The 22,148-nt window shown below is 37.6% G+C and overlaps 1 protein-coding gene across 1 annotated transcript; it reads right to left on the bottom strand.

Annotated features, from left to right (window-relative positions):
* Window positions 1-2,733: 2,733 nt before the first annotated feature.
* LOC138321785 (putative acyl--CoA ligase YdaB) lies at window positions 2,734-15,336 on the bottom strand. Its single transcript, XM_069265754.1, has 2 exons — window positions 15,184-15,336; window positions 2,734-5,322 (listed from the first exon to the last, which is right to left on the bottom strand). The coding sequence occupies exons 1-2, from the start codon at window positions 15,196-15,198 to the stop codon at window positions 3,631-3,633; spliced, it is 1,707 nt and encodes a 568-aa protein (XP_069121855.1). The 5' UTR covers window positions 15,199-15,336; the 3' UTR covers window positions 2,734-3,630.
* Window positions 15,337-22,148: the final 6,812 nt, after the last annotated feature.

Here is a 22,148-nt window from a genome sequence, read left to right as displayed (position 1 = left end):
ACTAAGTTAAAATTATTAGAAAGAAATACCATTTTGACAATGTAGCTATATTAGTGTTTCCCACAGGAAAAAAAAGTCATTGTGCTAGGTTTTGAAAAGGGCACCTTGACCGCGATAAATAATCATCAGAGGGGCACAAAGATTATATCGACGACTTCCAATACAAGGGAAATCTTTAAAACTGTCTTGTTCAAGTTCAAATGTTTTATTAAAATTAAACTTGAACTTGTCTTGTTGTTTAATTTCAATGTCTGAGTTTCAAAGTAATAACAGGAAATCTATTTAATTATTCTGGGTAAAAAATTATTTTGGAAATTGGAATCTGCCGATCATATGATCATGAAAGTAGTATTCAAAATGTAATTTAATCTGAGAGAGAAAATGGTAGATTTCTTTTTAATTTGATTTGTTTTAATTAATTTTCTATTAATGATTTTATTATTATTTTTTCATTTTGTCTGAAAATAAATGCACACCGAAATTCTAAAAAATAATAATACCGTTTTCATTTTTAAAAACGCGAATACTAGTAAATCCTGAATCCGGATCGACTATTACATTATACGAGACTGCCTGGTATTTTGGTAGTTTAGTAAACGTGTACTGGAGACAAATATAATATTTGGCTGACCCAAGGGGTCTGATGAACGGGGTAAATAAAATAATAATCTAAATAGCTAAACTTTCTCATCAAACATCCATCATAGATTAAAAGGTCAAATAGATGAAATCAGTTACTTATATAGAGATTCCATTTCCCTTGGTCACCAAAATCTTCTATTCTGATACTATGTGTTCCTATTAACCAGGATGGAAGGTGCAGGAGACCAAACAATGTTCGCACATCTTTCGGACATTCTTTATCAGAATTCATGTGATCTTTAAGGCCTCTTGGATTCTTGTTTTATTTTATTATTATATTTAATTTCATTGATAACAAGACGAATTTAAAATATTACTTACAATCATGCTTTTGGACATTTTAAGACTAGTCGCCCGCAAAGTAATGGACGACTCCAGTAGTGACTGTGCTTGGGCCAACTATCTAAATCAGGATAACAGAGAACCGATTTTGCCGACTTCACAGTCTGTGTTCAAAATATTCATTTTTTTGTGAATAAATGATTTAATGTATCTATTCATCTTCTCTTTTATCTTTTTACTTATTTATGCTTGGTTTGGTCTAATTTAGATTTCGGAAGGGTTACCTTCCCTATGTCTTCAAACCGTAACGGAAATGCATGGTTGTAGACATACTAACTCGATTTTTTTAGACTCGTACATTGTTGACACAAGTCCACAAGGTTTGGAATATATTTCTGTCACAAAATAACCATAAATTGTACAACTGCGTACACGTAGGTTCAACATCAGACAATCTGCGTACACGTAGGTTCAACATCAGACAATCTGATGAAATACGCAAATCATTGTGCGTGATTCATGTACTTGCATGATTTTCAGGTCATTTGACCCGAAGGGTCAGGATGATCTATTGTCATCATGCACCGTCCGTGCGCCGTGCGTAAATTTTTCATTCAAACGACTTCTTATCAATAACAGAAAGGCCCAGGGTACTGATATTGGACCTGTAGCATGCCGGAATAAAGGGCTACCAAGTTTGTTCAAATGAATGACCTTGACCTTCATTCAAGGTCACAAGGGTCAAAAAGGCTAAATTATTTAAACGACTTCTTCTCAAGAACCAGAACCCCCAGGGAACTGATATTGGGCCTGTTGCATGCTGGGATAAAGGACTATCATGTTTGTTCTAATGAACGGCCTTGGTCATCATTTTAGGTCATAGGGGTCCAATAGGCTACAATCCTTTACACAACTTCTTGTGAATAACTAAGAGGCCTAGAGACCTGATAATGGGCCCCTGACATACTGGGATGAAGGGCTATTAAGTTGGTACAAATAAATGACCTTGATCTTCATTCAAGGTCACAGGGGTCAAATAGACTAAAATCTTTAATCAACTACTTCTCAAGAACCAGAAGGCCCGGGGTACTGATATTAGGCCTGTAGCGTGATGGAATGAAGGGCTACAAAATGTGTTCAAATGAATGACCTTGACCTTCATTTAAGGTCACAGGGGTCAAAAGACTTAACTCTTTAAACGACTTCTTTTCAATAAGCAGTAGGCCTAGGGTACTGATATTGTGCATGTAGCTTGCTGAGATTAAGGGCTACCAAATTTGTTCAAATGAATGACCTTGACCTTCATTCAAGGTCACAAGGGTCAAAAAGGCTAAAATCTTTAAACGACTTATCAAGAACCAGAATGCCCAGGGTACTGATAATGGGCCTGTAGCATGCTGGGATGAAGGGCAACCAAGTTTGTTCAAATGAATGACTTTGACCTTCATTTAAGGGCACAGGGGTCAAATCGGCTAAAATCTTTTACACAACGTCTTGTGAATAACTAAGAGGCCTAGATACCTAATATTTGGCCCCTGACATGCTGGGATGAAGGACTATCAACTTTGTTCAAATGAATGACCTTGATATTCATTCAAGGTCACAGGGGTCAAATAGGCTAAAATCTTTAAACGACTCTTTCTCAAGAATTGGTAGGCCCAAGATACTCATATTGGGCTTACAGCATGCTTGAATGAAGGGGTACCAAGTTTGTTTAAATGAATGACCTTGACCTTCATTAAAGGTCACAGGGATCTAATGGACTTAAATCTTTAAACGACTTCTTCTCAAGAACTGAAAGATACTCATATCGGGCCTGCAGCATGCTTCATAAAGGGCTACCAAATTGTTCAAATTATTGACATTGGCTGTCATTCAAGGTCACAGGGGTCAAAGAGGCTAAACTCTTTAAAAGACTTCTTGAGAATAACAAGAAGGCTTAAATACCTGGTAAAGGGCCTGTGACATGCTGGGATGAAGAGCTACTAAATTTGTTCAAATGAATGACTTTGACCTTCATTCAAGGTCACAGGGGTCAAATAGGATAAAATCTTTAAACGACTTCTTCTCAAGAATCAGAACCCCCAGGGAACTGATATTGGGCCTGTAGCATGCTGGGATAAAGGACTATCATGTTTGTTCAAATGAATGACCTTGGCCATCATTTTAGGTCACAAGGGTCAAATAGGCTACAATCCTTTAAACAACTTCTTGTAAATAACTAACAGGCCTAGAGACCTGATATTTGGCCCCTGGCATGCTTTGATGAAGGGATACCATATTTGTTTTTAAAAAATGACCTTGATCTTCATTCAAATACACAGGGGTCAAATTGCTTAAATCATATGTTGTATTGTACCAATAGTCAGATGACCGTTAAGGCCCATGGGCCTCTTGTTGTGACCACGCTTTAGAAATAAATTCCATAAATGCTAATTTACCTTTATCCAGTTGCTAATCTAGTATGCAGTATAGTTATGTAAACAACCATAACAAATCAGATTAAAAATTTGTTTGCCGCATGTGAAATAGACAATTTTGTTGCTTTCAGAACTTATTTACTGTCTCAAATTATCCATGTTTGCCATATATTAAGCTGCATATACTTTTGGTTTTTTGGATAGCAATTAAAATGGCCATGGTGTCCAATTCGGGGATACTAATTCGATTGTTTTAGGAATGAAATGACCTTTACTCTTTGCCACATTAGTCTTTTGATAGATGTAAACGTCTAACAGCCTCGTTTTGAATAGCTTTTCTGTTCAGTTTGCCATTTGGCAATGACGCAAACTCTTCAAACTTGACATAGTATGCAGGCAAAACACCAAGACCGTCAAGTGTGCAGTCTGCAAAGAGGTTTTCCTCACAGAACTTTTTGACGTCATTTTCCATGAGTTCTGACATTTCGGAGCTCACAAAGCAGATGCATACTTCTTCCATCAACCTTTTGTCAGGGACAGACACAGTACATACATACTTGATCGATGACATTTGTTTGATGAGATCTTCTAACAATCCAGGGTATATCTTCCGCCCGCCTCGTGAAATAACGTCCTTTTCCCTCCCGAGAATCGCAAGACTCATATTACTGCTAACTTTCCCAATGTCCCCTGTTCGAAACCATGACCCCTGTGCAAAGGCATTCGCCGTTAGCTCTTGATTACCGAAGTATCCCTTCATCGTACAAGGACCACGAACTTGTACCATGCCGACCGTTTCTAAGGGTACCGGATGATCTTCCTCGTCCACAACTCGGACCTCAACACCAGGGTAAGGCTTCCCAACCTCTCCTGGTCTCAAAGACTGTCCCGCGGCTAAAGGACCGTACATGTTTAGGCCAAATACTTCAGTACATCCATAAACAATAACCATGTGTAAACAGAATCTTTCCATTATCTTGGTGCAGTGATTGTCGATAATTTGGCCACCAGTAGAAACATGACGTAACCTAAAGCCATCTTCACATGTACTATCTGGAAGGGCAAGGAGATCGCTGATCACATATGGAAATAACAAGACATCTGTGCACTTTTCTTCTTTCATGACTGCCCATAAAAATTCTGCATTATTGGCAGTCACCGTTAAAGAAGCGTCAATGAATACCCTTGATCTGCGCATAAATAAATGGAATACAGGCGAACCACCTATCCAGCTAAAGGGCCTATCATTGAAATCAACACTTTCATATTCCAAATCTGGATACCACGAAAATGGATAACAGGCAATGTTAAAATGTGTGTGGACAACCATCTTTGATTTGCCTGTGCTACCAGATGTGCAAAAAATCACCGCTGTGTCCTCTGGAAATGTGCTTGGCATCTCTACTGCATGTAGATCCATTCCAATTATGTCCGTTAGTGTTACTGGTTTGTCAAATTCTTTCAAATCCATCTCGCGAAGGAATAATACCCTAGTATTTCCCTCTACGGTGTCGTTAGAACCACAATGCTTGAGCATAGCTTTCGTAGGTTGTAATAGTTCATACTGTTCTCCTGGGTCAACGATGACAAATTTTGCACCTGCTGTTTCTAACGTTTGACGTGCATCTGCAGCATTAGACATCTCAATGTTAACATTCAAGATGACAGCACCAGCGCTCAGGATCCCCACGTGACCAATAACCATTTCTAGTGTGTTTGGGCCAATCAGAGCAATCCTATCACCCTTTTGTATGCCTTTTGATACCAGATATCTAGCGAGATGATTACCTCTCTCATATAATTCTTTGTTAGTTATGCTACTTCTTGATCCATCGGGCCTTCGGTGAATGAATATCTCTTGATCTGGGTGACTATCTGCGCTGGCTTCCACCACTCTTGGAAGAGTTGTGTAGTTGAATGGTTTTGCTGGACTGGTATACAGATAGCTAAGTTGGGTAGGTGATGCCATGTTCAATTTCTGAAATTGAAGCATTGTTTTGGTTACAGAGACGGGTTTTCTAAAATGGGTAAGATTTTACAACCTGAATAAGAATCAGTTTATTAAGGGAAAGTAAAAATAACAAAAATTCAGATGTACTAATTTATTTATCTGTAATAGGAATATGATTTTTCCTTTACTTTGGGGGACACAAATTTACCTGTAGAATACTATAAACCAACCACTTTTCGTGGCGACATAATCTCGCATTTTTACGACCTCATAATTTTGCAATTTGGATTTTCATTCCACTACTATTAAACATGACATTTGGTTTTGAAACAGTTTTGCGAGGATAAATTTTCACGATTTCTGGTACACGTAAAATATGCGAAAAACCAACCGAAAACGAAAATATAAATTTTCACAGTATCTACAGTGCACCTTAAGGTATAAGCCTTGTTTTAAACAAGTGTTATAGTGTATGCCTTTAAATCACTTCTTAGGTGTACTTAAACATAGCAAAGATCGATACCTTATCAATTCCTCACATTGGACATTTCATGTAAGATATTGATAGTGGACAGTACATGTGAGGTAGGTATAGATAGTGGACAGTACATGTGAGGTAGGTATAGATAGTGGACAGTACATGTGAGGTATAGGTATAGATAGTGGACAGTACATGTGAGGTAGGTATAGATAGTGGACAGTACATGTGAGGTAGGTATTGATAGTGGACAGTACATGTGAGGTATAGGTATAGATAGTGGACAGTACATGTGAGGTAGGTATAGATAGTGGACAGTACATGTGAGGTAGGTATTGATAGTGGACAGTACATGTGAGGTAGGTATTGATAGTGGACAGTACATGTGAGGTAGCTATTGATAGTGGAAAGTACATGTGAGGTAGGTATAGATAGTGGACAGTACATGTGAGGTATATGTATTGATAGTGGACAGTACATGTGAGGTATAGGTATAGATAGTGGACAGTACATGTGAGATATTGATAGTGGACAGTACATGTGAGGTAGGTATAGATAGTGGACAGTACATGTGAGGTATATGTATTGATAGTGGACAGTACATGTGAGGTAGGTATTGATAGTGGACAGTACATGTGAGGTAGCTATTGATAGTGGACAGTACATGTAAGGTATTGATAGTGGACAGTACATGTGAGGTATAGGTATTGATAGTGGACAGTACATGTGAGGTAGGTATTGATAGTGGACAGTACATGTGAGGTAGGTATTGATAGTGGACAGTACATGTGAGGTAGGTATTGATAGTGGACAGTACATGTGAGGTAGCTATTGATAGTGGACAGTACATGTGAGGTAGGTATAGATAGTGGACAGTACATGTGAGGTATAGGTATAGATAGTGGACAGTACATGTGAGGTAGGTATTGATAGTGGACAGTACATGTGAGGTAGCTTTTGATAGTGGACAGTACATGTGAGGTAGGTATTGGTAGTGGACAGTACATGTGAGGTATAGGTATAGATAGTGGACAGTACATGTGAGGTAGGTATAGATAGTGGACAGTACATGTGAGGTAGGTATAGATAGTGGACAGTACATGTGAGGTAGGTATAGATAGTGGACAGTACATGTGAGGTAGTATTGATAGTGGACAGTACATGTGAGGTAGGTATTGATAGTGGACAGTACATGTGAGTAGTAGGTATTGATAGTGGACAGTACATGTGAGGTAGGTATTGATAGTGGACAGTACATGTGAGGTAGGTATTGATAGTGGACAGTACATGTGAGGTAGGTATAGATAGTGGACAGTACATGTGAGGTAGGTATAGATAGTGGACAGTACATGTGAGGTAGGTATTGATAGTGGACAGTACATGTGAGGTATAGGTATAGATAGTGGACAGTACATGTGAGGTAGGTATTGATAGTGGACAGTACATGTGAGGTAGGTATTGATAGTGGACAGTACATGTGAGGTAGGTATTGATAGTGGACAGTACATGTGAGGTAGGTATTGATAGTGGACAGTACATGTGAGGTAGGTATAGGTATAGATAGTGGACAGTACATGTGAGGTAGGTATTGATAGTGGACAGTACATGTGAGGTAGCTATTGATAGTTGACAGTACATGTGAGGTATTGGTAGATAGTGGACAGTACATGTGAGGTATAGGTATAGATAGTGGACAGTACAAGTGAGGTAGGTATAGTGGACAGTACATGTGAGGTATAGGTATAGATAGTGGACAGTACATGTGAGGTAGGTATAGATAGTGGACAGTACATGTGAGGTAGGTATAGATAGTGGACAGTACATGTGAGGTAGGTATAGATAGTGGACAGTACATGTGAGGTAGGTATTGATAGTGGACAGTACATGTGAGGTAGGTATAGATAGTGGACAGTACATGTGAGGTTAGCTATTGATAGTGGACAGTACATGTGAGGTAGGTATAGATAGTGGACAGTACATGTCTGGTAGGTATAGATAGTGGACAGTACATGTGAGGTAGGTATAGATAGTGGACAGTACATGTGAGGTAGGTATATTGATAGTGGACAGTACATGTGAGGTAGGTATAGATAGTGGACAGTACATGTGAGGTAGGTATAGATAGTGGACAGTACATGTGAGGTATAGGTATTGATAGTGGACAGTACATGTGAGGTAGGTATAGATAGTGGACAGTACATGTGAGGTAGGTATAGATAGTGACAGTAACAGTACATGTGAGGTAGGTATAGATAGTGGACAGTACATGTGAGGTATAGGTATTGATAGTGGACAGTACATGTGAGGTAGGTATAGATAGTGGACAGTACATGTGAGGTAGGTATAGATAGTGGACAGTACATGTGAGGTAGGTATAGATAGTGGACAGTACATGTGAGGTAGGTATTGATAGTGGACAGTACATGTGAGGTAGGTATAGATAGTGGACAGTACATGTGAGGTAGGTATTGATAGTGGACAGTACATGTGAGGTAGGTATAGATAGTGGACAGTACATGTGAGGTAGGTATTGATAGTGGACAGTACATGTGAGGTAGGTATAGATAGTGGACAGTACATGTGAGGTATTGATAGTGGACAGTACATGTGAGGTAGGTATAGATAGTGGACAGTACATGTGAGGTAGGTATTGATAGTGGACAGTACATGTGAGGTAGGTATAGATAGTGGACAGTACATGTGAGGTAGGTATTGATAGTGGACAGTACATGTGAGGTAGGTATTGATAGTGGACAGTACATGTGAGGTAGGTATAGATAGACAGTACATGTGAGGTAGTATTGATAGTGGACAGTACATGTGAGGTAGGTATAGATAGTGGACAGTACATGTGAGGTAGGTATAGATAGTGGACAGTACATGTGAGGTAGGTATAGATAGTGGACAGTACATGTGAGGTAGGTATAGATAGTGGACAGTACATGTGAGGTATAGGTATTGATAGTGACAGTACAGTGGTAGTACATAGTGTGGGTAGGTATAGATAGTGGACAGTACATGTGAGGTAGGTATAGATAGTGGACAGTACATGTGAGGTAGGTATAGATAGTGGACAGTACATGTGAGGTAGGTATTGATAGTGGACAGTACATGTGAGGTAGGTATAGATAGTGGACAGTACATGTGAGGTAGGTATTGATAGTGGACAGTACATGTGAGGTAGGTATAGATAGTGGACAGTACATGTGAGGTAGGTATTGATAGTGGACAGTACATGTGAGGTATTGGATAGTGGACAGTACATGTGAGGTATAGGTATAGATAGTGGACAGTACATGTGAGGTAGGTATAGATAGTGGACAGTACATGTGAGGTAGGTATTGATAGTGGACAGTACATGTGAGGTAGGTATAGATAGTGGACAGTACATGTGAGGTAGGTATTGATAGTGGACAGTACATGTGAGGTAGGTATAGATAGTGGACAGTACATGTGAGGTAGCTATTGATAGTGGACAGTACATGTGAGGTAGGTATAGTGGACAGTACATGTGAGGTAGGTATAGATAGTGGACAGTACATGTGAGGTAGGTATAGATAGTGGACAGTACATGTGAGGTAGGTATTGATAGTGGACAGTACATGTGAGGTAGCTATTGATAGTGGACAGTACATGTGAGGTAGGTATAGATAGTGGACAGTACATGTGAGGTATTGATAGTGGACAGTACATGTGAGGTAGGTATTGATAGTGGACAGTACATGTGAGGTAGGTATTGATAGTGGACAGTACATGTGAGGTAGGTATAGATAGTGGACAGTACATGTGAGGTAGGTATTGATAGTGGACAGTACATGTGAGGTAGGTATTGATAGTGGACAGTACATGTGAGGTAGGTATAGATAGTGGACAGTACATGTGAGTATAGGGATAGATAGTGATAGTGGACAGTACATGTGAGGTAGGTATAGATAGTGGACAGTACATGTGAGGTAGGTATAGATAGTGGACAGTACATGTGAGGTAGGTATAGATAGTGGACAGTACATGTGAGGTAGGTATTGATAGTGGACAGTACATGTGAGGTAGGTATATAGTGGACAGTACATGTGAGGTAGGTATAGATAGTGGACAGTACATGTGAGGTAGGTATAGATAGTGGACAGTACATGTGAGGTAGGTATTGATAGTGGACAGTACATGTGAGGTAGGTATAGATAGTGGACAGTACATGTGAGGTAGGTATAGATAGTGGACAGTACATGTGAGGTAGGTATAGATAGTGGACAGTACATGTGAGGTAGGTATAGATAGTGGACAGTACATGTGAGGTAGGTATAGATAGTGGACAGTACATGTGAGGTAGGTATTGATAGTGGACAGTACATGTGAGGTAGGTATAGATAGTGGACAGTACATGTGAGGTAGGTATAGATAGTGGACAGTACATGTGAGTTAGCTATTGATAGTGGACAGTACATGTGAGGTAGGTATAGTGGACAGTACATGTGAGTTAGCTATTGATAGTGGACAGTACATGTGATTTAGGTATAGATAGTGGACAGTACATGTGAGGTATATGTATTGGTAGTGGACAGTACATGTGAGGTAGGTATAGATAGTGGACAGTACATGTGAGGTAGGTATAGATAGTGGACAGTACATGTGAGGTAGGTATAGATAGTGGACAGTACATGTGAGGTAGGTATAGATAGTGGACAGTACATGTGAGGTAGGTATAGATAGTGGACAGTACATGTGAGGTAGGTATAGATAGTGGACAGTACATGTGAGGTAGGTATAGATAGTGGACAGTACATGTGAGGTAGGTATTGATAGTGGACAGTACATGTGAGGTAGGTATAGATAGTGGACAGTACATGTGAGGTATTGATAGTGGACAGTACATGTGAGGTATTGATAGTGGACAGTACATGTGAGGTAGGTATAGATAGTGGACAGTACATGTGAGGTATAGGTATAGATAGTGGACAGTACATGTGAGGTAGGTATTGATAGTGGACAGTACATGTGAGGTAGGTATAGATAGTGGACAGTACATGTGAGGTAGGTATTGATAGTGGACAGTACATGTGAGGTATAGGTATTGATAGTGGACAGTACATGTGAGGTAGGTATTGATAGTGGACAGTACATGTGAGGTAGGTATAGATAGTGGACAGTACATGTGAGGTAGGTATTGATAGTGGACAGTACATGTGAGGTAGGTATTGATAGTGGACAGTACATGTGAGGTATAGGTATAGATAGTGGACAGTACATGTGAGGTAGGTATAGATAGTGGACAGTACATGTGAGGTAGGTATTGATAGTGGACAGTACATGTGAGGTAGGTATATGTATAGATAGTGGACAGTACATGTACATGTGAGGTAGGTATAGATAGTGGACAGTACATGTGAGGTAGGTATTGATAGTGGACAGTACATGTGAGGTAGGTATTGATAGTGGACAGTACATGTGAGGTAGGTATTGATAGTGGACAGTACATGTGAGGTAGGTATTGATAGTGGACAGTACATGTGAGGTAGGTATAGATAGTGGACAGTACATGTGAGGTAGGTATAGATAGTGGACAGTACATGTGAGGTAGGTATAGATAGTGGACAGTACATGTGAGGTAGGTATAGATAGTGGACAGTACATGTGAGGTAGGTATTGATAGTGGACAGTACATGTGAGGTAGGTATGTGATAGTGGACAGTACATGTGAGGTAGGTATAGATAGTGGACAGTACATGTGAAATATTGATAGTGGACAGTACATGTGAGGTAGGTATTGATAGTGGACAGTACATGTGAGGTAGGTATAGATAGTGGACAGTACATGTGAGGTAGGTATAGATAGTGGACAGTACATGTGAGGTAGGTATAGATAGTGGACAGTACATGTGAGGTAGGTATTGATAGTGGACAGTACATGTGAGGTAGGTATAGATAGTGGACAGTACATGTGAGGTAGGTATAGATAGTGGACAGTACATGTGAGGTAGGTATAGATAGTGGACAGTACATGTGAGGTAGGTATTGATAGTGGACAGTACATGTGAGGTAGGTATATATAGTGGACAGTACATGTGAGGTAGGTATAGATAGTGGACAGTACATGTGAGGTAGGTATAGATAGTGGACAGTACATGTGAGGTAGGTATAGATAGTGGACAGTACATGTGAGGTAGGTATAGATAGTGGACAGTACATGTGAGGTAGGTATTGATAGTGGACAGTACATGTGAGGTATTGATAGTGGACAGTACATGTGAGGTAGGTATAGATAGTGGACAGTACATGTGAGGTAGGTATAGATAGTGGACAGTACATGTGAGGTAGGTATAGATAGTGGACAGTACATGTGAGGTAGGTATAGATAGTGGACAGTACATGTGAGGTAGGTATAGATAGTGGACAGTACATGTGAGGTAGGTATTGATAGTGGACAGTACATGTGAGGTAGGTATAGATAGTGGACAGTACATGTGAGGTAGGTATAGATAGTGGACAGTACATGTGAGGTAGGTATAGATAGTGGACAGTACATGTGAGGTAGGTATAGATAGTGGACAGTACATGTGAGGTAGGTATAGATAGTGGACAGTACATGTGAGGTATTATAGATAGTGGACAGTACATGTGAGGTAGGTATTGATAGTGGACAGTACATGTGAGGTAGGTATTGATAGTGGACAGTACATGTGAGGTAGGTATAGATAGTGGACAGTACATGTGAGGTAGGTAAAGATAGTGGACAGTACATGTGAGGTAGGTATTTATAGTGGACAGTACATGTGAGGTAGGTATTGATAGTGGACAGTACATGTGAGGTAGGTATAGATAGTGGACAGTACATGTGAGGTAGGTATAGATAGTGGACAGTACATGTGAGGTAGGTATAGATAGTGGACAGTACATGTGAGGTAGGTATAGATAGTGGACAGTACATGTGAGGTATAGGTATTGATAGTGGACAGTACATGTGAGGTAGGTATAGATAGTGGACAGTACATGTGAGGTAGGTATAGATAGTGGACAGTACATGTGAGGTAGGTATAGATAGTGGACAGTACATGTGAGGTAGGTATAGATAGTGGACAGTACATGTGAGGTAGGTATAGATAGTGGACAGTACATGTGAGGTAGGTATTGATAGTGGACAGTACATGTGAGGTATTGATAGTGGACAGTACATGTGAGGTAGGTATAGATAGTGGACAGTACATGTGAGGTAGGTATTGATAGTGGACAGTACATGTGAGGTAGGTATTGATAGTGGACAGTACATGTGAGGTAGGTATTGATAGTGGACAGTACATGTGAGGTAGGTATTGATAGTGGACAGTACATGTGAGGTAGGTATAGATAGTGGACAGTACATGTGAGGTAGGTATAGATAGTGGACAGTACATGTGAGGTAGGTATTGATAGTGGACAGTACATGTGAGGTAGGTATTGATAGTGGACAGTACATGTGAGGTAGGTATAGATAGTGGACAGTACATGTGAGGTAGGTATAGATAGTGGACAGTACATGTGAGGTAGGTATGATAGTGACAGTACATGTAGGTAGGTATTGATAGTGGACAGTACATGTGAGGTAGGTATAGATAGTGGACAGTACATGTGAGGTAGGTATAGATAGTGGACAGTACATGTGAGGTAGGTATAGATTGTGGAAAGTACATGTGAGGTAGGTATAGAAAGTGGACAGAACATGTTAGGTAGGCATAGATAGTGTACAGTACATGTGAGGTAGGTATAGATAGTGGACAGTACATGTGAGGTAGGTATTGATAGTGGACAGTACATGTGAGGTAGGTATAGATAGTGGACAGTACATGTGAGGTAGGTATAGATAGTGGACAGTACATGTGAGGTAGGTATAGATAGTGGACAGTACATGTGAGGTAGGTATAGATAGTGGACAGTACATGTAGGTAGGTATAGATAGTGGACAGACAGGTAGGTATAGATAGGACAGTACATGTGAGGTAGGTATAGATAGTGGACAGTACATGTGAGGTAGGTATAGATAGTGGACAGTACATGTGAGGTAGGTATTGATAGTGGACAGTACATGTGAGTTAGGTATAGATAGTGGACAGTACATGTGAGGTAGGTATAGATAGTGGACAGTACATGTGAGGTAGGTATAGATAGTGGACAGTACATGTGAGGTAGGTATTGATAGTGGACAGTACATGTGAGGTAGGTATAGATAGTGGACAGTACATGTGAGGTAGGTATAGATAGTGGACAGTACATGTGAGGTATATTGATAGTGGACAGTACATGTGAGGTAGGTATAGATAGTGGACAGTACATGTGAGGTAGGTATAGATAGTGGACAGTACATGTGAGGTAGGTATAGATAGTGGACAGTACATGTGAGGTAGGTATTGATAAATGGACAGTACATGTGAGGTGTTGATAGTGGACAGTACATGTGAGGTAGTATTGATAGTGGACAGTACATGTGAGGTAGGTATATATAGTAGTGCACAGTACATGTGAGGTAGGTATAGATAGTGGACAGTACATGTAAGGTAGGTATAGAAAGTGGACAGTACATATGAGGTATTGATAATGGACAGTACATGTGAGGTATTGATATGGACAGTACATGTGAGGTATTGACAGTGGACAATACATGTGAGGTATTGACAGTGGACATTACAAGTGTGTAATCATTGGGGCTAACATGAGATATTACTGTTGATTTGTGAATTGTTATGTAGCTTGTAAATTTTATTAAATATGCGAAAAAATGTACATTTCAGGAAAAGTTAACATGGTTCAGTAAAGGGGTGGACATAATGACAGTGATAGTAACCCCTGGTGTATCGAACATGGATTGATGCCGGTACTAAGGCAATCGGCTAATGTCCAGGAACCTATTGTTCATTTCTTTTGTAATCAGACATAGAGAAATTTGTAAAAATACAAAAGTTTTGTATATTGTTGTGTCGTTAGAAATTTAGGATAAAAAAATCAACAGGATTGAGACTACATTCATCCTGATATTACAGAACACATAATTTTATGATTATTATTTTTTTTCTATTTTCGGCAAGCAAATTTTTTCGGATTGTATATTTCAAGCTCAAATATCTCAAAAATTAATTGGCAAACACCCATTTTTCTTTACAGAAAAAATGACATGGGTTTTCCCAATAGTATGGAGCTATACTTTAATGAAAAAATTTACAGTTAAAAAATCAAAATAAGCCCAAAAGAAATTTCGTTAAATAAAAATCAATTATATTTTTATAGGGACTGTTAAAATTACATGTATTTCAAAACATGATTTTGACGCAATAAGAAATACATGTTTAATAAGTATATGAGCAGAGATATTTTAAGAAATACATGTTTAATAAGTATATGAGCAGAGATATTTGTGTGAATTTTGGGAATTAAAATTGATAACTTACCTTGATAGTGAGCATTCCCCGCTAGCTAGTCGCACAGAAATATGACCAATTTTTATGGCATATCTTTATACGTAATACCTTATGCTACGTCAATGTAAATATTAGCCTTACATGAATATTGATACACGGCCACATGTAAATTGACTTATGCTTCATATCGGCAATATTATTCAGCTTTATAACTTGTTACATAGAGCTGAAGCGTCTACTGATAAATTAGAGGCACTTTGATATAGTATGATACTACAGGGGTTTGTATAGACTTTCTGTAGTATTAAAAGTGGAGCAGATAAGTGCATAAAATGTACACATTTGTTTTTTTCCTACAAAAAAATTTAAAAAAAAATTGAAACATGTTTTTCAATATAAAAAGAATTTTAAGACATTAATACGAGGTCAATAAACACCACAGCTGCCAAATTATACTAGTACTGATACAGATTAATTCTTGGCCTTTTCCTAAATTTAAAAAACGTGATTTCTTCTCAAGCACGTTTTTTTTTAAATTGACCATACAAAAGCTTCTATCGTCGTTACCAGATAATTCAAAAACAATTTAGGGCTTCGGGGGAAAGACGTTTGGTTTTTGTTCTGTTTTACTATTCTTCTGCGTCTAAAGTTGGATACAATTAAACGATCTCCGAAACGGTAAACGATATGCCAATGAACGTGTAACCAGTGTGTATGGCATGAGTTGAATGTGTGATAGCAGCCTTTATATGTTGTCAAAAATCCAATATGGCTGATCTGAACTCACTTCCTGTTTTTACATTTGTCAATATTTCGTTAACGGCTTAACAAAGTTCATTCTTTTTTGGATCCCTTATGTAGAATAAAAACTACAACCAATGACTATTGTAATACTTTTTCTTTAAAATGACAACTATATGGGAAAGAGCAAAAATAGACAGAACGAAATACAAGCCAAAATAATACATTGGTAAGTTGAAAGTTCAACATCCTATTTATAGTATTCGACCCAATAAGCGCCCAAGGCAGTTAAAAATTGAAGAAAAAAAATGAAAGTGAGGGTAATATTACCAGATTTGAGCTAACATTTCACAAAATTATTACACATTACATCAATCAATTTACAAAATAACCTAAATAGATAAACCTACACACACAGTTTTCATAGTTTCAATCAGCATTTAAGGATGTATTCTTCTGAGGTTTCAGTCCCGTTGAAGTCTCGTTTCGACAAAGATCAAAGAAGTTATGAGATTTTCAAATATATTTTATCAATATCTGTAGCAAGTTGCCAGATGCAAATTTTGTTAAAACATTACATTTCTATTTTCAGTAGATTTTTTATACAGGAATTTTAATAAATGGCCCATTTGGCGGCCATTTTGATATTGTGTCTTTTTTCCTCTTTGAGTAGAGCCATAGTTTAACCATTTTTTACTGAAATTGTTTTTACTTAAATCATCAATGCACCAGCATTTTTAGTTGTATCCAGCTAATTTTTGCTGTTAATCTTTACTAGGTTCGTGGTTATTAAAATATTGAGCATTATTGTGTGAAGTGATACGCGTTTGTCACTTTATTTTTACATTTAATTGTAATTTGAGCACTTTTTACTTTTTACTCTAAAATACTGAAAAAGAACACATATTCAAATGAGGCAAAAAAGTAAGCACACTGACCCCCCCCCCCCCCCCCCCCCCCCCCTACAGGAAAATAAATTCTTCAAACTTCCATACATATCAAACATCTCATTAGGAAATTATGGCTGTAAACTCTTTTGTATATGGTCAAAACGGCAAAAATTCCAAAAAATCTAAGATTTTGTCAACTTGGTATCTTTGAGTGACAATAGCTCAAAAACAAGCACACCGACATATGTTTTTTCTTTTATTTTCTTGTATGGTATGAACTCCTATTTCCAAAAATCTATATGAGAAAAAAAGTTAAATACAAGAAAATTTTGACTTCTCAGAGGTGTACATCCTTAAGTCAACGTAAGTGAAATTGTGGCCTCAAAAGTGAGAGGGGACGAGGCGCTGATTGGGTCATACATGGTATCTAGAATAATAATTGAAAGTTCATATTAACAATACAAATTGGTAAAGTACGTACGTATTAGACTATGATAGAGAAAGTGTGTTTGGGATGAAAGCTACCTGTTGTAAGTAAGCTCTAACGGGTAAGTTTGGGTATGACAAAGCATACTAATGGTATACTAATGAAATATATACGTCTCCTCATTTCAACCAGATTACGGACGCTCATGAACATTTGTTTACTAAGAATGATGTTCATGAATACTAAATAAGTTCCTAGACCAAGTGCTTGGCTATTCATCCATTTAAAAGATACTTCAGAAAAAGGAATACTGTGATATTTCTGGTTCGTTTTTTAAAGCTTGCAGTTTCAAAAAATAACTTCATTATGACGATTCACATATCGTATCAAAATATACTAACATTAAATATCAAAATACGTACTTAATTGATTTGGGCAGTTTACATTGTATAATATGTATAGCGGTAATCGGAACTTCTATTTGTTTTAAAAAGTTCATGTTAAGAATTCTAATGGATGGAATAGAATTTGCATTGGTTAAAGCTATTATAAATGATCAAACAATATATTTTGATTGCGTCATCTCGGATTTATTTACGGTAGCTAAGCCAAACCTGGCCCAGTTTCAATGTTCGTGAAGTCCAACTACACGATAGTATCCGATAATTATGGTTGTATCACAGATTTTTGGCTCTATGGATATACATACACTTCTTTATATGTGTAATAATGTGTCTAATGCTGTTAACAGAGATAACGAAACGAATCTTGCTTCTGTATTTCACTCAAATTTGAGTAATGAACATACCAAAATGTTTCCCAAACATACATATGCAACCCTGTTACAACCAACGTGCAACGTTGCATCCTGGTGTTATGACGTTTTAGGACGTTTTTGTGTTCATTGACCCTCAAAAATGAATACACTAAATATACTACACAATATAAAAATAATTATATATAACGAGAAATTTAGAAGGATTTTCAGACGAAAAGGGCGTGTAGTATATGAAATTAAAGAAAGAGAAAACGACACATTCTTTAGCGATTTCGCCGCATTTCGATGGTTCTGCGGGATATACATACAGTATATACATAAAGTTGTTTTAAAAGCAGTTTTCTATATATGAACTGCAAGCCCCTGTGGTGTAACATACATGTAGCACCAGCTCAACAATCCCCGATAATCCATGGATTACTATCACTGTCGGGAATATAACGACAGTGATCGTAACCCCTGGAGTATAAAGGATGCTGCTCAACCAGCCAAGAACTAAGAATATCTGCAGAGGTCGTAATATTTTTTTTATGAAATAGTGAATCGACTTGTGAACATTCCTTTTGCCAAATTCTTATCCTGCCACTGCAAATACAATTTGTTCAAACAATACTTCATGTTTTCAAACTTTTTAATGGAACGACAGACGGTACTTGTTTTAACGTATATATCTCGAAAACTCGATTATCAGTTTTATCGAAGTTCTCTCCGGCATTTTCAAACAGGTTTTGAAACTTCTGAAACATCTTTTTAATGTAACATGTACTTTAACGCTTTCATTAAAAGTTGTCATCTTACACTCTTATCTGACAGAGCAAAAAACGACTGGACATTGAAAGACGATTTGGCGATTGTGATTAATATCACCGATGAAGTTGAAAGTTAAATATGAAAAACAAATAACAAAAACTCAACGTATAAGATATATGTTAAATATTTATGTGAAGTGAATAGCATTTGTATTATTACTAGGCTATGTAAGTTAACAAAGTCATCAGTTGTTCGTCTGATATTTGCTACCGTTTTTTTTCTGGTGTTCTGTTGCTGTTTCTGTCCCTTCATTTCTTTTGCTTTACATCAAATTGCTGGCAGGGACATACTGTCTTGCCGTGAGTCTTGGACACACACCGCAGTCTTTTGGAGGGTTCACCTGGCGGAAGCAGAGGATTCTTCTTAGGTCTGTTTTTGCGTGGAATCGAAGATAATTTCGGAACATCAGACTTCTCCTTTTTCAGAAGTGGAGAAGGTGGTGGTGGCGGCGGACATGGATAGATTGTAGGGTTCCTGTCCACAATCCAGCAAGTGGGTTTAATTTCCCGTACAGTGAAAGGTAAGGTAAATAATATCCTGAGTCCACGCGGCGGTGGGGCAATTTCCTCACGGAACCACCTCTTTCCGAAGGGCTTTTCTGGTTTCATCCCTTCCATTTCTTCCTCGGTCATGTATGGATGTATTTTTGTGCTTCGGTTGCGCTTGAAACACTTCAAAAAGTCAAAGCAGCCCATTTTGTCTCCGATAGATAATTCGTCAGTGTGGATGTTGATTTTCAGGATATCAATTATGACGTCATCCGTAGTTACTAATTCATTGTGACGTCATGGATTATCTGTATTCTCGCGTGACGTGATTTGAGCCATTGGTAACATTGTACAGTAGGACCGAATGGTCATGGGTGATATTGATATTAAGCAGAATGTCCCTGTTTTAATAAATATATGCATTTTTTTAATGTACATAATTTGTATGTCCTAAAATTTGTGCATTTAATATTGAGAGTTTAATGATGGCTTCACATTTGGCTAAAGAAATACAAGAAAATATGTTCGAGATTAATGGTTCAGAGGGTATCCGAATGTTAATGTACAATGTATAATCTAAATCTAATAAGGCTCATTTCCGCTATCGCAGCAGTGATATTTGGTTTTAAACTATGTCAAAAAAACTATCTAGAGGGGTTGTAAATTTGGGTTTTAAATCCTCCCAATTTCTGCAATTAAAACAATATTTTGTTACCATGTTTTCACAAGCTTGAAACACGCATGCCATAAAAATCAGACCCATCCAAAGTCTTTTTGCAGATTTATATAAATCTACTGTAACCAGCACTGTAGATGTCATTCTAAGATGCATGCTGATATCTTACGATAAATAGCTAAGTTGGTTTCGTCACCATTCAAACGATTTATGCAGCCACTTCTTTTCTTTCAAATTTTGATAAGATGGCAGAAAATTGTTATAAAATAGTAATAATGCATGTCCCAATCAAAGAACTGTCTAGATTTTTAATTAATGCACGGGTGTTTGGCTGCATAGATATTTTTCTCTCTATATATATGTAATACTGTCACAGTATAGCATGTATATATTATATATAGAGAAAAAATGTCTATAGAGCCAAACGCCTGTAATTAATGCTTTTTCAAATTATTGGTTTCGGTTTCAATTTTCGAGTAGTGTCAACTACAATTACAGAGATGATAAAAAGTATATGAGCTAGATGATTAAGTCTACATGAACTGAATTTGTGACGTATCCAAGATGTTCCATCACCGATGGACCATAAACGATACTCTTCATTTTAACAATAATTGGTGTTTAATCGTGTATATTTTTATGTCTAATTTACACAAAATTAATATATATATATTTTTTTTATTATATTTTTATTTACTTTTAGAGCATGCTCAATCGATACTTCATTCCGTACATATACGACATAGTGCCACGGATTTTTTTCGGGATGCAATTAATTATTTTTAATATTTTCTATCCTGGAGTAAAAATAGAAGCTCAAACTTTTCAACGGTGCTAATGGTGTAAAGTAAGTAACGTTTGTTACTGAATAAAAATATTAATTCGTCTGCTCCTGTTTTTGACAGAGAAAAAATACCGTTTGTCAGCGGTGGAGTCATCACCGAATAGTCAACTATTTTTACCGATTGTCATTAATGATTAACGGAACAGAGATGGTCCTAAAACTGTACCCTGTGGTACACTGCATGGGACTTCGGCTGGTCGTTATCTTCTCTCTCGACAACCTATTATCCGAGTTGGAGATAAAAAAAACCTTCAGTTTTCTAAGGAATAAAAGGAAAAAAAGACATGGTTTGCCCACCGATTTATCTTTTCTAAATCATTATCAACCACATTTTCAATTTTTCTGCATGAAGAAGATGATTTTGAAAGAGATGTAACATCCGCATATTATAAAAGACGTGTAGATGATTCAAATTCATCAAAAAGTATTTAAGCAGAAGCCGCCCGAATTGTAAGAGACAACCAAACTTACTTTATCGAGACACACATTAACAGAAGCTATAGATATATATAGCGAACGTCGTCGAAAACTTTTATATGAAATGGTTCATTTCACATCTCCCAGCACATTTTTCCTTCATATATCCCTAGACCACCTGCAATTCATATCAACGTAACACTAGACGATCGTACATGTATCAAACAGTTCGCACAAAGTTAAATTATTATGACATTTTGACCTTCTACGAACTTCCGGTAGATATAAGAGAAAATCCCTCTATCAATGCTATCAAAACATACTATCAGATTGAAATCACTAGAACACGTGTATCTTAAAACTGGAAACAGACGAGACCAAATAATTCATGCTCCGCTGCGTCTAGAACTCGCATCTTCTTCGTAAAAAATCTTTTAGACTCTCCTCATTGTGCCTGTGGATTTATGATAGAAGATACATGTACTTTCTATTTTTGGTTCAATTACATCAAACCATGCTGATATCAGACCATAATTTCTCTCTTGCATATTGATAAATTCAATATTGTAGAAAATTTACAATGTAGATATTCTTTTATGGATTGAAAGCTCATATACATGTACATGTACGTCCTTGGTTGATCATTCGCTTGAAGTAACACCTGTATTTCTAATAATAACCGTATATTTAAATATAATGATTGGATATGGACAATAATTCGTGTCCAAGGTAGAATTTACAAAGTACATGCAGCTACAGTACTAGATCAGTCCCTCAATGTTTCATTTCTCCTCAAATTTTAAGTAGCCTACAGCAGGCTTGTGTATGCTTTCGATGTTGAAAGACCATGCGCTCCACACGGTAGCGTCATTTTCGTTTCGTTTTTAAGGCTATTGTAGTACCGGAAATACTTTTCGTAAGATA

This window comes from Argopecten irradians, chromosome 4, assembly GCF_041381155.1.
Source record: "Argopecten irradians isolate NY chromosome 4, Ai_NY, whole genome shotgun sequence".
NCBI lineage: Eukaryota > Metazoa > Mollusca > Bivalvia > Pectinida > Pectinidae > Argopecten > Argopecten irradians.
Note: the sequence above shows the minus strand (reverse complement) of the source record. Positions and strands in the feature narration are given on the sequence as shown.